General features: G+C 36.9%; 1 protein-coding gene across 2 annotated transcripts in view; it reads left to right on the top strand.

Moving 5' to 3' along the window:
- Positions 1-17,893, top strand: part of KCNT2 (potassium sodium-activated channel subfamily T member 2) — a 512,407-nt gene that overhangs the window by 443,671 nt on the left and 50,843 nt on the right. For both annotated transcript variants that reach the window (XM_020971730.1, XM_020971731.1), the window contains one exon: positions 5,722-5,833. In XM_020971730.1, the coding sequence (XP_020827389.1) occupies positions 5,722-5,833 (112 nt within the window). The remainder of the gene's footprint in view (positions 1-5,721; positions 5,834-17,893) is intronic.

Raw genomic sequence — 17,893 nt, forward strand, 5'->3', positions numbered from 1 at the left:
TATCAACAACAAAACTAACAGAAATCACATGATTATCTCAATAGATGCAGAAAAAGCACTTGACAAATACAACACCCATTCCTATCAAAAAACACTAAAGAGCATAGGAATAAATGGAGTCTTCCTTAAAATGATAAGTAGCATCTACCTAAAAACTTCAGCAAGCGTTATATGTAATGGGGATAAGCTAGAAGCATTTCCAGTAATATCAGAGGTGAAACAATTATATCTATCATCACCACTGTTTTCAATATGGTACTAGAAACATTAGCTTTAGCAATAAGAGAAGAAAAATAAATTGAAGGAATTAGAATAGGCAAAGAAGAAACAAAGCTATCATTCTTTGCAGATGATATGATATACTTAGAGAATCAAGTAAAAAACTACTTGAAATAATAAACAATTTTAGTAAAGTTGCATATTATAAAATAAACCCACATAAATTATGGGCATTTCTATATATTACCAACAAAACTCAACAGCAAGAGATAAAAAGAGAAATTCCATTTAAAGTTACTGTAGACATTATAAAATATTTAGGAGTCCACCTACCGAACAAACCCAGGAACTATGTGAACACAATTACAAAATACTTTTCACATAAATAAAGTCAGATCTAAACAATTAGAAAAATATCAGTTACTCATGGGTAGGCCGAACTAATATAATAAAAATGACAATCCTACATAAATTAATTTACTTAGTGCCATGCCAAACTACCAAAAATCATTTGATACAGCTAGAAAAAAGAAGTTTCCCCTCCAAATATACCTCTTTTTTTTTCTTCTTTCACTAGAGTCTACCAGAAGTAACAAAGGAAAAGAAAATAAGGGGGTGGGTGGGGTTGAGGAAGTTCAGCAAAACCAACCAATCTATTCAAATGTGTAACATTCTATTAAGTATTCTACATCAATTTATACCACTTACTCAAAGAGCCAGGGGTAGGTGTCTTCTCATCTCTGTTCTTTGTGGCCAAGATGGTTAAATATCAATTATTTTGTGGTTGTTATCTCTGTTTCCATTACTATATTGTTGTCATGGTTCCAGTACTTACTTCACATCTCTTCACGTAAGTTTATTCACACCTCTTCATTCATTATATTCATTGTTTCTTACCATATATTAATGTTTGATGACCTTCATATACTACAGTTTATTTAGCAATTCTCTAATCAATATGCATCTCTTTTTTTGGTTCTTTTCTACCAGAAAAATGCTACTATGCATATTTTGGTGCATGTGGGCCGTTTCTTGGGACATATACCTAGCAGTGGAATATCTGGGTCAAAGTATAGAGACACTTTAGTCAGTCTCTTTGAATAATTCTAAATTGCTTTGTAGGATGGTTGGACCAATTCATAGCTCTACAAATAATGAATTAAGTTACTTGTCTTTGCACAATCTTGACTATTCTTATCTTTTGTTGTTTTTGACAATCTGTTCAGTGTGAGGTAAAACTTCAATTTTATTTTAATTTGTATTTCTTTCATTGTTAATGTTTTGGAGTGTTCCTTCCTATGCTTGACATTAATTTGCAGTCATTCTTTTGGGAAGGAATTGTTCATATGCTTTATTTATCTATTATGGAATGGCTTTCAGTCTCACATATTTATAGTTTTCTTTTTTTGTATCTTGGATCTTGTATTGTTATCAGAAACATTTGATACAGATATTTTTCCCCAGGCAATTATTTCCTTTCTTATTACATTATTTTTGCTCATACAATGGCTTTTCACTTTCTTATAATTGAAATTATCTATTGTGTATTTTGTATTTGTCTCCAACCCTTGTTTGCCTGAGAATTCATCCTTTAGTTATAGCTTTGGAAGATATATAATCAAGTTTTTTTCTAATTCTTTTACAGGTATGGTCTTTAATGTTCAGGTCATATATCCATTTAGGGTTTATTGTAGTGAATGGTATAAGAGCTAATTTTTTTTTCGGTAGTACTTTATGAATGCTGTTTTGTTTGGGCTCCCTGCATGGCGTGGAACTCAAATTACATGCTTGTTAAAATTGCATTAAAATGTATTTACAGTTCTAGTAAACCTGTGTTTTTCTACAAAAAAGCATGTTAATCAGATTATGTAATAATAAAAACTCTCATTTACTTAGTCTCCAGGCTTTAAATGGCTTTCCTAAACATAGGGACAAAGAGTTATGCTATATGTCTTCTGAGTATAAAGTCTACAAGTAATCTGATAATACTACTCAAACTATAATATTTATGTCTCTCTTCTATTATGTCTCACTAATCCATGTGCTCAAAGTCTGTCTTTATGAGGTGACCTTGATGAATGTGTAAAATGCCTTTTCTTCTCAATTTGCATAAACCTGACAAAATTATTATCCTGTCTGCACAAACCTGACAAAATTATTATCCTGTCTCCACTATACACTTCTCCATTATCAACTCAGACCACATTGGATTGTCACCAAGAAAACTATTCTAATTCATTCTCTCTCTCTCTCTCTCTCTCTCTCTCTCTCTCTCTCTCTCTCTCTCACTCTCTCTCTCTCTCTCTCTCTCTCTCTCTCTCTTTCATCTCTTTATAATATTATATGTCTACATATCTAGAATTTATGGATATATAGAGATATACTGACATTTATCTTATTCTCTTTTGTTAAAAAAAAGTTTCATACATGTATGACTGTTTCTTCTTCCAAATGACACTGGATCTGATGATCCTTATAGTTGTGGGGTCCAAAATTGTCCAATTCTACAATAAAAGAAACTGAGGCAGAGCTCTGAGTCAATAGACTTTATGAAAGAATCCATGGCCCCCTCTAATGAAGTGACTTCAAATTTTCCTCATGATCTAAGATGTTCTTTTTCTCCAGGGCCTTAGTTTTATAGTGCTTGATACCCAGACACAAGAAGAGGCAAAGTAAAATACAGAGTCCCATAGGGTGGTAAAACTTGATTTTGACCCTCCAAGAGGGCCAGAAATGATGTATCAGCAGAGCTGGTCACAGGATGTGCAAGGCAGGTGTCATCTCCTCTAAGTGGTCATAAGATGGGCTCCTCCTCATGTAGAGTAAGGGAGAGTGGTCTGGAGGCACAAAAATAAGGTGGGGGACTTTCCATATCACGTCAAGACATCCTGCCCACACTAGGCTTGGTCACATAATCATCATTTAAAAGGTTGGAGTTCCTCTAGTCAGAATTCTTGTGGCTAGGGAAATGAACTTTATAACAGATTAATGAATCCGTGATTTATAGCTTAACAAGCTAGTGAACTTGTACCATGTAGTTTAAAGTTTGGGACCTATTATAAGAAAGAATCTATCTTATCTAATTATTCTTAAATATAATATATGTAAAAAGATACATTAATATATATAATTCCTATACTGATATTAATTGACTAGACTGACTAAATGTACTAATAGATAAGCATATCACTAATAATCACTAACTCTATGGAATCACACTAAACTAATTAACACTGATTGGAATGAGATAGGGGCACGATAAATCATTCCTCTCATACTGAAGATTGAATACATAGTAAGTATTCAATAATTAATTGTATGAATATAATGTTTTCAAACATTATTTCTTCTATCTTTATCAAACCCCTTTCATCTTTCATAACAGAAATCCAATATCATGCAAACAAACAAATGAAAAACCTTCCCTACTATAAAAATGGCATGGAAATATGGGACTGGCTTTTGGTAGTTGTGGCATAATATAGCAGCTGTAGCATTGTATGGTAGAAAAAGCACTAGACTTGAAACTTGTAACTTAGATTTAAATCTTTGCCATTATAGGGAAATCACTTAAGTTATCTAAGCCTCACTTCCTTCATCAGTTAAATGGGTATAATAATGACTTATACTATCTACCTCAGCTCAAAGTTGTTATGAGAAATGTGTTTTGTATTTAAAGCATGTTATCAATATGGGTTATTAGCATAGAATTGTAGTTGTATTTGCAGAAAGCTACTGGGTTCAAAGTATTTCTGTACCCTGACACATAGAGCATGCTCACAATTGGTTTGCTTGCATATTTGTTATTGATAGATACTCTGAAAGAAGTTAGCAGTTTTATAATGGCCTTAAGGAGCAGTGGGTGTTCTACAGTTCTCCTTTCATTGACATGTCCTGAATCCCAAAGATGTGAGGTCTTTTGCTGGGGGTCTGAAAAACACAAATCAGGATTCCTGATAAAGTAAAAGGACCTGCTTCCTTGTTAGGGATTTTCACTTAAATAAATTTTTTAGACAAAATATTACTTACCTGTGACCGGTCTTGAGATCAACCCAGTCCTGATTATGTGTGCCTCATGAAGTCTTTGCTGGAGGTCTAAGTATCAAGGATACTCTCAAGCTCAGAAAATTCACTGAGACAGGGAAATGTCTGCCAACTACAGTAGTGGGGAATTTCTAAGACAGTATCTATGAGGTTTCTTCCTCATATCTCAAAGGCATTTTCCATGGACAAAGCCACATGTTCTTTAGCTACTTGCATAATAAACCTTTGGAAGGGGATTCTGTTTGTGACTGCCAGACCATTTCAACTACAATAGCCTTAAAACCATTCATTTGGGAACCTCTATTATGTACCTTCCATTTAAATTTGGTGTCCTTCTTCTGCATGACATTTTTCTTGATGATCACTGTCTCATAAATGGTAACTTTTCAGGTTTTGTCTTTGCCAACTCGAAGGTTTATAAATAAGGTAACCAAGGCAATTGGATACCTTCTTTCCCTCAGAGCCTTAGGTAGGGTAGAACACAATGTTCTAAAAGTCTTTTCAGAGAGCTTTAATCCTATTCTTCCATTGAGTGGAAAAAGGAGGGATTGGGGGGGTAATAGCTTAATGTAAATGAATAGAATTTAAACATTTCATCCCAGGAATTTATATATTTTGTGTGGAGGATGTGTGTATATACATGGAGTATATATTTTATGTGGAATATATATATATATATATAGGTAAGAAATATTTCTGAACTTAAATAAATATTACATTGATGATATTTTAAAAATAAAATGTACTATTATTTACTGTTAGCTATCTATCACAAACCCTTAATAAATCAAAGCTACTTTTAAATAAGATGGTTGATTGAAGAAACAATGCACATGAAGAGAAGACTTGAAGATTGAGGTATAAAGAATTATAGATTTATAGATAGAAGGGGCTTAGAGATCTCTGCTCCTACTTGAGTGTGTTATGACAAGATTTTACATATAAAATTACATGCTGCCTAGGAAAGAGAGCTATAGGACATCAGAAATCTTAGCTAAAAAGCCCATTATATGCAAATTATGTCAATCAGTATATTCATTCTGTAAATTTCCATTTTAATACTTTTCATCATGAGAAATATAATCTACAACTACTTATAATCACCTTAAAACTTCTTAAATCAGCCTTACAAGTTTCTCTTACTTTATGATTCTGTGAATTTAAAGAAAAAGTCTAATAAAAGTCCAATTACTAAACATAGTTTCATTATTGTGCTAAAATGTTGGATTATCTCTTCTTTAGAAAAATGCAGCATTTGTTCTCCTCACAATACATATGAAGAATTTCACAAAGAATTGCTTACAATTATCACTGTGGAGTTTTTTGTTTTTGTTTTTTAATGTCCTAAGCTAGGAATCACACATAATTGTATATATTTTTAAATGATGCCATTCAAAATGTACTAATGTTGAATTATGATTGCTGTGAGTATAACTATGATGTTTCTTTAAAATTCAGGTTGTTCTCAAGTCTAAGTATTATCACAGAACTCACTCACCCAGCCAACATGAGATTTATGCAGTTCCGGGCCAAAGACTGTTACTCTCTTGCTCTTTCCAAACTGGAAAAGGTGAGATTAAGTGTTATTATTTGAAAGTGTTGTTTAGCCAATTTGCTTTACAGTTGAATTAAAGAACTAAAATATTTTTCACTGTTTTCCCCTCTTCAAAGCAAAGTACTCTACTATTAGGAATGGAGTGGTACATACTTATAAAGAATTAGTGTTTCTCTTGAACATAGACTCTTCTGAATTTTCTCGATAGAACTTCTAATTTATGTTATTGCTTATATGGTTTAGAAATAGCTTCCTTACTTAAAAAAATGAGAATCCATAAATATGAGCCATTTAAAGCATTATTGTATAATAAATAAAGGAATAGTTTTGGAATGTAAGTTCCTTGAGGGCAAGGATTTATCAGACTAATCCTATCAAGTAAGGGTCACTACAATTTAGGAGCTGAGGTGATTTTTTTTTAATCCACCTCCTTATTAAAATACTACCAATCAGGGTTTTAATGATGTGATGTCAGGCCAATCAAAAAAAGACACACGGTGCTCCAGATTTTGTGCCATCCTTTTATAAAACTAAATTGTCTTCCTTTCTTATGGTCTTTTGGTTTAATCGAAGTGGTCATTTTGACTCACTTTGTTAACACATTAGCTTGCTCTGTTAAACCTATAAAGTTTGGAAATCTGAACCTTACTCTACTACCTTTATTGATTCCCTTTGTCATGCTTGGAACTCAATTTCCTCCTTTGCTTTCTTCTTCTTCTTCTTCTTCTTCTTCTCTCTTCTCTTCTCTTCTCTTCTCTTCTCTTCTCTTCTCTTCTCTTCTCTTCTCTCTTTCTCTTCTCTTCTCTTCTCTTCTCTTCTCTTCTCTTCTCTTCTCTTCTCTTCTCTCTCTCGCCTCTCCTCGCCTCGCCTCGCCTCTCCTCTCCTCTCCTCTCCTCTCCTCTCCTCTCCTCTCTCCTCTCCTCTCCTCTCCTCTCCTCTCCTCTCTCTTCTCTCCTCTCCTCTCCTCTCTTCTCTTGTCCATATAGGGTATCATACCCTTACCTGTGGATGCTTTGTGCAAAGGACTGTAAATTTTGATCCCTGAAACCTCACCAGACTGAGAGGAAAGATCTTAGCTTACAGAGGCTAAGATCTGCCACTACCTCTGATGCCATTTCCAATGGTTCTGACCCAGATGGCTCCAGAGGAGAAAGTGAGACTGGTGACTGCACAGCCCTGCCTAACTTAAATCCAATTCACTTGCAAGTCATGGCCTCATTTTCCTGGTGTCATGGCCCTCTGAGAAGAGAAGGAAGAATTGAAGAGGTCTAAGGGTGCTGGGACCCCAAGATCGTGGTACCGGGCCCTGCTGAATGAATTCAACTCAAATCTTCTTCAGCCAGAGGAAAAGTTTATTAGTGATAAATCACATTGACCAGGTGACGCCCATAAAGACAAGCAGGCATGAGAGGTTCTTAGCCTTGTTGGCCTGAGATTCTCAGCATCTGAATGAGGGCCAAGGTGGATCATAAATACTAAAGTAATTTTGGGTGGTCAGAGAAGGGGGTTGGGAAAAGGGTCTAAGTAAGAATTCTAATTGGGGAGGTCAGAGAGATTGAATAGACAATGGGAATAGATAATGGAGGGAACAGGAAGGCAGAAGTTTGAAAGGCATATGAACAAAATCAAGGTGGGGCTAGGACTTTCAAAAGGAGATAAAGGAAGGCCTTTCTGGGGCCTTATAGACAAAAGGGAGCCAGATCTGAATTAAGATTAAAAGGTGAGGCTAAGGCTTTCAAAGGGAGATGAGGATCTGGGGGCCTGTCAGTCAGATTCCCTTTGGGGCAAAGGGTGAAGATCTTGGCTTGGGCACCACCCTCATCATTATAAACAACAACATATAAAGTGGTTGATAGTCTCATCATTGGAGTAGCCATCTCAGTGTGGTCTGTTCTAATTATTTCTTAATGGTTTCCTACATTAAAAAAAAACATTAGTGACAGATTTTTTTTTCAAACTTTTTCTTGACTCTCCAAACATCAGAAAAAGGAATTTTATGTTAGATAAAACCATAGATAAATTTAGAAAAGAGAGACTCCCCAATAAGGTAATACCGTTTATTAATTGACAATAGAAAACTTGAATACTTAGAGTTCTCATTCAGGGTCCCCTCATCAACAGAGTATATGTGCCTGAAGAAAGAGCACAATGCAACTTGTAGGCTTCTTTTGAGGTTTGACCTAATTGTAGGGCTATCCTGCTGTTTCGATGATTGTCCACAAACATCTACTCTGTGTTATTCAAGAAAGAGGAAATATTGATTCTGTCCAGACACATGAAGGAAAGGAAGACTATAAAGGAAATACGCTGAGTGCTGAATTTTACCTACCCTTTGATTGAAGTTCAGTCCTAGAGCTAAGTATGCCCCAAGACTGAAGGGGTTCTGCCTCTTAATTCACCCACCCTATTCACCTTAGAAGAAGCAAAATAATTTACTATGCTTAGCTCTGTGAAGGATGGGAGAAAGCAGGAAGGAAGAGAATTAGGAGAAATGTCAGTGATGGGAGAGCTATTTTGAATCAGGGCTAAAGGGATGGAAACTCAGCCAGGATCAGGACTTTCTCTCCAGGGGTTACTAAGAACTTAGGGCTATATTGGTGAACCCTACCAAAACACTCTTGTAGCCCAGCTTTGGGGGAGGAGGATTCTGCTCACCAGTAGAAAGAGGGGAACCTTAAAATGAGTGAAGATATAATAAAAAAGTAAGTGAAAAAGCTTATCCAAAAAGATACAAAGCCTACGTATGAGGAGATAATTCAACACAGCAGATACTAAATAATATAAAGAAGAAAAAAAACATCAAAGAGAATACAAAGCTTTCAGGAAAATGCCTTTGATACATGTGCAAATTCATGTCACGAAGTTTTTATAGAGATTAAAAAGTAGCCATATGGGCCAATAGTTAGAGATACCATCTCAATCACTTATTTTTTTAAACTAATAATTCTAAGCATTTCATTTTTCCCCCTCTTTGAGATAATTTATGAATTGTACTTTTAAGATCCCTAAAAATGTGTTGTCTTCAGAACAGACTTCCCTTTATACTGAACTAGCTCAGTTTCTTTTCCTTTTATTTTCTTTGGTGTTATTTCTAGTATTTAGTATCAATGGGGATTGTGATGTTAGAGCTAGTCCACATGTAGTGGCTGTATACTTATCAAGATGGAAAAGCTTGTTACAGAAATCTTGATGAAGCTTTTAATATTTTAGTCTGTTATCCTTCCAGTTTTATCCTTACAGGCTCTCTTGAAAATCTGACACTATTAGGTCCTTTTCCAAACTTTTTATAAACTTCATTCTCTGCTCCATTATTTTTTACTGTTTTAGAAGGCAATATTTCTCACAGTCTTCTCCCATCTTCTGATAAATTTTCTGAATAACTTTGTATTCTCAATTGGTTTGGCCCCTGGCTATGGTATCTCTTTGTATGTCAAGAAGACCAAATGTTTTCTTGTGAATAGAATTTACAAAGTTTGTGTGTGTGTGTGTGTGTGTGTGTGTGTGTGTGTCTGTATGTGTGTGTCTTGATTGAAAGTGAAAAATCACATTAAATGTGATTGACTAAGAAGTGTCCATTGTTTGAATCTATCTACAAGGTTAAAAGATAGTGGCCCAGATTTCTTTGGATACCAAACCAGACATCCTTGAAGGAGAGCTTGGTGATATAAAGATATTAGACCAGACTTCCTTGTGTCTGTTCATATTCTCCAAGGATAGCAGATTTCCTTGAGGCAAGAATAGAACAATGATTGGAAAAACAACAACTAGACTTCTAAACTTAACTCATTATAGACCAGTTGAATTTCTGAACTAAGTTCACAGACAAAGAACCATGACTTAGGTAGTTACAGGATAAAATCAATTAACTATATATAGGATCAGTAAATACACACACACACACACACACACACACACACACACACACACAATCAATTTAATCTTCTCAGTGCCTTCTTCATCCATTTGTTTTTCTGTGTAAACTTTTAGACTGATCTCTTTTGGGCAATTGTGAGTCTCTTTGACAAAATCTTGTAGTATTTTATATCTTGGATAAATAGGCATTGCTCTAGGTGCTAGGGATGCAAGGCCATAAATGAAACAGTTCATGGCCTCAAGGAGCTCACATTCTCCTGAAGGAGACACCATGTGTACAAATAAGAAAAACCCCTGTGAACTGCTAAATGAGAGAAATATTAGGTCCAAAAAGGGAAAGCTGCAATCAACCACAGTCCTATCATAGTTTATATAGATTATAAATACATTTATTGCCTGAGAAGAACCAGCTTGCAAGCTGGAAGTGTCTGATCTGTTCAAAGCAGAGTTGGAAAGAGTGAGGCATTTTGTACTTTTTAAACAAAGGAAGGAGAAAAGGTGGGAATTTTTATAGATTTTTACAGATTGGCGATAAGCAAATTCAAGGCTTGAGTACAAACAACAAGACTAGGGGAATGTCTCCAAAAACCATAAAAGAGGATGTGTCCAAGAGTCCCATAACCAAAAATTAGGGGAATCTCTGAAGAAAAGGATGTCTCTTGTAGGTCCCTAACCACCAAATAGCTCAGGGTCTGCTTCACAGCTGGTATGTACTTCACTGGCTTTAAAGTTGCTGATTTTCTGCATGTTTTATCATTCAGCCCTTCTCAGCTACCTGAAAAATTGGGGCTCAAGCAAATTAAGGTATCCATTTTCACAGGACATATATATGTATAGGCATGTATGTGCATATATATTATATGCGTGTGTATATGTGTGTATGTGTGTGTGTGTGTGTGTGTATGTGTGTGATATTCAAAATGAATGCAGAACAGCTTTAGCAGGAGGAGAAGAAGCATGTCACGAGCTGATGGGGATTCAGGATAAATGTTATTTAGGCTCCTTTTGTTGTTTTTATAGAAGTGAGCAATAGTCCTCAGGTTTGGCAAGACTCAGGTTTGGGAGGTTCTGTTTTATCCATATTATACATCCCATGAGTCAATATAGCTCTATTGATTGTTGCTTGTATCAATTTGGTGTATAATGTCCTTAATTAACTTCTGAGTATCAGGAAGGCACTATTTGTCTGTCCTTCCTCTATAGTGCTGGATAATGTCTTTCCTAGTCTTACCTCTAGATCTGCATAATTCCTTTGAATACAAGAAGCTGTTTCCTCCTTGGAGGGGGCACAGTTTTACCAACTGCAGATGATGTACTCACTGTATCTATTATGTATCACCAAAGCTTCTGGGCTCTTTCCTTTACCATTCAATCTCTTGACACAGGAAAGAATTCCCTTTTGCCTCTTGAGATTTCTTTTTTATTTTCACTTTGAAGAACTTGATTCTTTCAAAGAACAACATTTTCCTTGATAAACAAGAAAGTTGAAAAGCATTAGTCTTCTACCTTCTCTTTTAATAATTAGGAAGATCAACTCACATTTTGTTTAGTATTGGCAAATGGTTAATATCAACAAAAGTATTAACATTGATGGGGTTGGGATCTGGGTTCCAGAAAGGAAAAGCCCTGGACTTTCCCACAGGGCCAAATCTCTGGTGTTTGCCTGAGGCTGTAATCCCATCAACTGGCCTTTCATTGTGGCTATACCTAATCTCTCCTACATTGTTTTACCTCCCTATGGCCCCTGGATATGTCCTACCCTTAATCCTAGCTATGCTCCATTCTCCCTTGGCCAGGAGGTCCAGGTCCCAGAAGTTCTGTTCACCCCAGTTTACTGGCCACTCCTAGGTCCCTCCCACAGTCTTTCTGTATATAAGGTCCAACTTGTCTCCGTTAAGATGCTCAGATTCTTATAATCTAGCCAATGCTGGGATTCTTACAATCTAGCCACTGCTTAGATTCTTAAAATCTAGCCACTGCTGGGATTCTTATAATCTATCCACTGCTTCCTCATGTTCAGACTCCTTAAGAGTCTGCCCAATATGACAGTGTTCTAATAAACCTTGTCTTTGGCTGAAGGAAGGCTTGGGTTGATTTCTTTCTGCAGGACCCGCGTGTTGTGATTTTGGGGTCCCAGGACCCCTGAACCCCTAAACTGCATCAACATGATCCATTTACTCTTTATTGGGAATTTCCCTTTTCCTTCATACTTTTTGGAATGAAGACACTCAGTTCTTTGTTGTTCTTGTTGGTAGCTCTGGATCTCATGGTTAAATTGACTTTTTGTTGTGTATATTTACTGGATCAGTGATATCTAATCAGAATTTTGTATATACTGATCCTTGTCTGGTAAGGAAAAGTTTATTGTCTTAGTTGTCTTTGATGTGTGATTGAGGGCACTATTGTAGTCACTTCAAAAAGGTGCATAAATATCTTCCAAGACTCACCAAATAAGCTTCACTTCACTCACTTTTCATGTTATTAGATTACTAGGTAGGAATGCTGACACCCTCATTCTTCTCTCTCTGTCTCTCTCTCTGTCTGTCTGTCTCTCTCTTTCTCTGTCTCTCTTTCTCTTTCTGTGTGTGTGTGTGTGTGTATATGTGTGTGTGTGTGTGTGTGTGTGTGTGTGTGTGTGTGTGTGTGTGTACCTGAATTCAAGAGAAAAACAGCTAAAAGTAGCAAAATTGAAGTCTTTAATTGGGGCAAGTGAGTCAAAGCTCAGGGAACAGCACAGGAAGTGCTGAGGTGCCCAAGAAGGGGGGTGGAAACAGGATTTATATAGGATGCTAAGTCAGAGGGAATGGCCAAGATCTAGGTGGGAGGGGTTAAGAGCTTTTCAAAGTTTCACAGGGTAAGTTGTTTTGCATAAGAAGCACAAGTCCATAGAAGCTTGGAAATCTCTGGAGGAGAAGGTTTCGGACATTTACAAAATTGTCAGAGGTTGGGAGTGATAATTTCTGGCAACTCATGGGTCTATGAATCTGGAGGAAGTCAGATTCAGTCAGCTGAGTTTGACATGTATACACACAACAACAACAACAACAACACACACAATGTTGTTCAGTCATATCCAACTCTTTGCAACCCTGAGGACCATACTGTCCATGGGAATTTCTTGGCAAAGCTACTGGAGTGGTTTGCAGTGGATTTTCCAGTGGATTAAGGCAGAGGTTAAGTGACTTTCCCAGGGTCACAGTTAGTACATTTCAACTCAGGTCTTCCTGATTCCAGGCCTACCACTCTATCCACTGAGCCTTCCAGCTGCCCCTAGTAAAGGCTATATGAGTGAATAAGTCAGGGATTTAACAGAACAAGTGTGTTTATATAAGAGAATAAAGAGTTTGGGAAGTGAAAGGGACACATGATATGTGAACAATAAATACTTAGGATTTGATTAATTTGTTTTTCCTTTATCTCTTTTATAATATAAACTTATAGAGTATCTTCCTCTAATTATTAGTACAATTTAGACTGTCATCAGAGCCAAGACAGATGTGAAGAGACATTATTTAGGAATAACCAGTGAAAGTTGTGTACAAGAAACAAGAGCATAGATAGAGATATCAAAGATAATTTTGAAGTCTTAATCCCAGCAAACTGATGATTAACATAAATTTTGAAAAGTTCAATTAAACCTTACAGATGCCCATTAATAGCCCATTGTGTTCAAAGTCCTCTACTAAGTGCTAAATATAGGTATTTTATCTATCTAAAGATGAATAGAGGCAACTAGGTGGTTCACTGAATTTAGCCCCAGATCTTGAGTCAAGAGAAAACCTGAATGCAAAACTAACCTCATACACTCATTGTGTGATCCCAGGCAAGTCAGTTATGTTTTGCTAGTCTGTTTCTTCATCTGTGCAATTAAAATAAGAATAGCACCTACCTCACAAGTTTTTGTGAGAATAAAATAATATTTGTAAAGAGATTTGCAAATCTTAAAGTGCTATATAGATGCTAGATATTATGATGTAAAGTCATGTCAGTATTCTTACATTTCCACACTGATAATCATTTATCGGGAGATTATTGTTTGCTGGTAGAATTCAATGTAAATTCATAAACAGGGCATTTTGGCAATGCCGGTTTATAGCAGATCTTTTAACAATATATAGCACACACAATTATATATATATACATATATATATGTATATGTATATGTGTAAATACATGTATATATGTATACATGCATATATGTATGTGTGTGTGTGTATGTATGTATCACCATTGACTTTTATTTAGTAATCCAATGAGGAAGCACTGGAATAGCAATACTTTATTTGGTAGGCTTCATTTACATAGGTAGCATCTTATCAGCTCTTATTCATTCAGGTAACAATTACTACTGACTTTTATTTATGTTAGAAACAAGTTTCTTCAGTAGGGATCAAACAAAGTCTTACTTTTATATAACTTATTTACATTAGCAAAAACATTCCCATATCAAATTAAGATTAGCTATAGTAATCTTTACATTTTTACACCATAGATATATTCAAAATAAACTCTTGTAGGATAGATGATCACAATAAAATTAGTCCCTAAACTAAGCTAAAAATAACTAATAAAATAAGTGAAAGGAACTAAATTAAATAATTAAAGTAAAATAAAATATAACTAAACTAAACTAAAATTTTATGAAATCTGATGCACTTAAAAGGATCTAAACCTGCTCAGGTGGGTTATCTAGAAAGATTAAGCTCTTCATTGTATCTTTTAAATGGTGTATGCATAGCTATGCTATCCTAAACAATTGAAAATTAAATTGTTTCTTTTCAAGTGTGAAATCAATTATCTCACTTTGTTGCCTTGCAGAGGAAGTGGCATCATTGCATGTGTCTTTAGGTAAAGGAGGCATTGCTAATCTGAAGAAACTGTGGTGAAATCTTTCCCCATGTGAAACAATGCTGTCCCTAAGAAGAATGGAAAACATTGACTGAATACTTGTTACTAGAAAGTTCCAATCACAAATTTTGTCACTATGTTGTACTAGCCTTTTTTTTAAATTTGTCTTCCAATTTTGTTCTTCCAGTACAAATACTCATCTTTCAACTCTGTACCATTCCATTTTTTTCCTATTTCTCTCAACTTCATTGTAAGATTATAAATTGATCAGCCATACAGTACTTAATGGGAGAATATGGCCATGAGATATCCTTGCATATTCATTAAACTGGAAAAGGAAATGGTAACCACTCCAAGAAAACCCTGAATGGATTCACAAAGAGTTAGACATGACTGAAAGAACTGAACAACAAAAACCCTAGCACCTAGGACCATGGTGCTGGTGACGCAAATACAAGAAATAAAACTTCCTGCCCTTATTCTACTGGAAGAAAACAGAACATATGCAGACAATTAATTACAAAGTTTATATCCATCAACAATTAATCAACAAACATTTAGTATTTATTATTTAAATATCTGCTATGTGACCAGTACTGTGAAGGATTGCTAGGGATAGAAAGACAAAAAAAAAAAAGAACTTGTTTTCAAGAAATAATCTTTTATATTCTAGATACAAAATAATCTTGGGAGGAGAAAGCACTAGAAATTTAAAGAAATGTGAAAATAATGAGGGAAATAGCTGTAAGGGAGGTGATTTTAAGCAGCTAAAATCTTATCAACAAAAGCATTAAATCAGGAAATTGCATACAAGAATTGGCAGACAATTCTTTTTTTTTTTTTGATTTTGATTCATTTATTTGATAAACATATAAATTCCAACTCGGTGCCCAGCCCAGTGCCAGGGGCTGGACATAGCCTGGGGAGGGGTGGGAGGGAAAGGGAACTTCAGGAATCCTAAAGGCAGAAGCAGGAAGGTGGAAGGTGCCTCATCGGGATGAGGAGAGCAGCAATGTGTCATCACCTGTCATATTTGCCTCCTCTTCCTTCTCTCTGTCCTCCCTAGTTCCCACCCACCCTAGGCCCTTGTGGGCATTCCAGATGTAGAAGTAGTAATAGCAGACCCTGGAAATCTAGGCTTCTAAAAGCCTCCAGCCTGGGAATGTCTCCTGGGACCTGCAGGGAGAGAGACTGTCCGGAGTATAAAGGATGCCATCATTTCTGTTGTCTGTGGCCTCCATGACAGCTGTAAGAACCTCAAAGGGCTCCCAAGGGCAGCTGGGGGGCCCCAGAGGAGGGCCCGCCAGGGGGTGAACCAGCACAAGGAAGGCCCAGAAGAACCACAGGAAAGATGGTGGGGAGGGCAGGGCCTGTCCTACCCCTTCTACCCATCTCCCTGGCCTAGGGATCGAGACTCAGGCACTCATTCACCCTCGGATCCATCCTCTGCTCTCAGCTCCAGACAGGAATGACAAGGGCGAAGTTTCTGGCTCCACTTGGATGCCTGGCCCCTCCCCCGTCCATCGATCAGGGGCCAGAGAGGAGGTGAAGTCAGAGGTCCCTAGTTTGCCAAGGAAGATAAGGTGCTATAGGTCCACAGAGTCCTGGGGACACATAGACAAACCCCCTCCTACCTTTGACCTCCCTGGGCAGAGGGCTAAGCTGGGGAAACTGTTGGCAACTCAAAGGAAGAGGTGCCCCACCCCAGGCTGTAGGGATAAGAATGAGTGAAAGGGATGGGAGGAGCTGGCAGTTTGAGAGGGAGGGTAGTGGGGGTTGCTGAGGGAAGGGGGAGGGGAGGACCTTAAGGTGAGGGTCTCGAGGAGAGTTTGGGGAGAAAGGGATCTTGGCGAGGGCTTGAGGAAAGGGGAACCCTAGAAGAGCTGGGAGATGAAGGAGGGAGGGAAAAGGAGGGGGAGGGAAGTCTTAAGAAGGGGGGGTCGGGAGAAGGCAGGCTGTCCTGAGAGCGGGTGGTGGGAGGATTGGGAAGGGGAAAGAGGGAGTCTTTAGGGAGGGAGGGTTGAGGAGAGGGAAGGGAGTCTTGTGGGAGGGGGATGGAGGAGGTCTTGGCGTGAGGGGTGGGAGTCTTAAGAGTGGGGGGGTTGGGAATCTTAAATTGGAGGGGTTGGGATGAGGGCTGGGAGTGGAGGGGTTGGGGAGGGATAAGGAAATCTTGAGGTGAGGCTTTGGGGACACGACAGAGTAAGGGAGGGTTGGGAGAGGGAGGGGAGTCTATAGAGGGAGGGGGAAGGGGTCTGCAGGGAGGAGAACATGGGGAAGATTAGAAAGGGTCTTGGCAGACAATTCTTAGACTGGGTTATTAGAGTATAGGATTCATGTACACAATTCATAGGAGATAAGGTTTTATTAGAAATTTAAGAATTTAATTATTAGAGTGTTATGATAATTTAGCACATATTTGAATAGAACACTGGAAATATGATAAAAAGATGAAAGTAAAAATAACCACTTTGTGTACATTTAAGAGTATAATGACTATGTCTTACAAAAACATGGAAAATTATATGTTCAATTCTATGCTTGGGGAAATCAAGAGTTTGGGGGCACGCTTCTGGTTAGGATACTTTTCACAAGTTTTTAAACCCATTCTCAAGCAGTCAAATGGATTTTTTTTTTGGTTACAACTCTTCTTCCCTGCCCCCCCCAATAAACCAAGAAGAAACAAATAAAAAATCACAACCATTAATTTTAGTTTTGGTGAGATACCTTGAAATCACATAAGGAAAACATTTCTATAGTTGAGTGAAAGATCCATGAAGTAAATTGCTTTACATTTTAGCATTGTCGTTGGAGTAAAGCTTCTGAAAATATATAATTCAATTCAGGAGCACAGAAAATGGAAAAGGGTGAATAAGAATAAATGTTATCACAACCCACCTGCTCATACCTATTATATAACTCAGTCCTGTTAATCACACTTACTTTGAAAATTATTCTTTATAATGCTAGCAGTAAATTCCTAGGCTGCTTTTGTGATCAAAATTTTGTCCAAAATAAATTTGTTCATTGTTCAGTCTCTAACTGTATATGTGTGTGTGTGTGTGCACATTTGCACACTTAAAACATGTCTATTTTAATGAATGCTTAGTATTTTATGGATCTGACCAATCACTTCAACCAAATGTCAATTTCCTTGAGAGTAGTGATCATGTCTTACAAATCTGAATACCCAGCTTCTACAAGACCTCTTTGCAACATATTAGCCACTAATAAATGTTATTAGTAGTGATCATATTCTTAGGCAAAACAATTATTAAAGAAATAAAAATTTTAAATTATTACTGTCTTTGGACCAGAGTAATGTTATGCCATGATGTATAAAGAATTTTGCTT

This window comes from Phascolarctos cinereus, unplaced genomic scaffold (assembly GCF_003287225.1).
Source record: "Phascolarctos cinereus isolate Bilbo 61053 unplaced genomic scaffold, phaCin_HiC Scaffold_5;HRSCAF=322, whole genome shotgun sequence".
NCBI lineage: Eukaryota > Metazoa > Chordata > Mammalia > Diprotodontia > Phascolarctidae > Phascolarctos > Phascolarctos cinereus.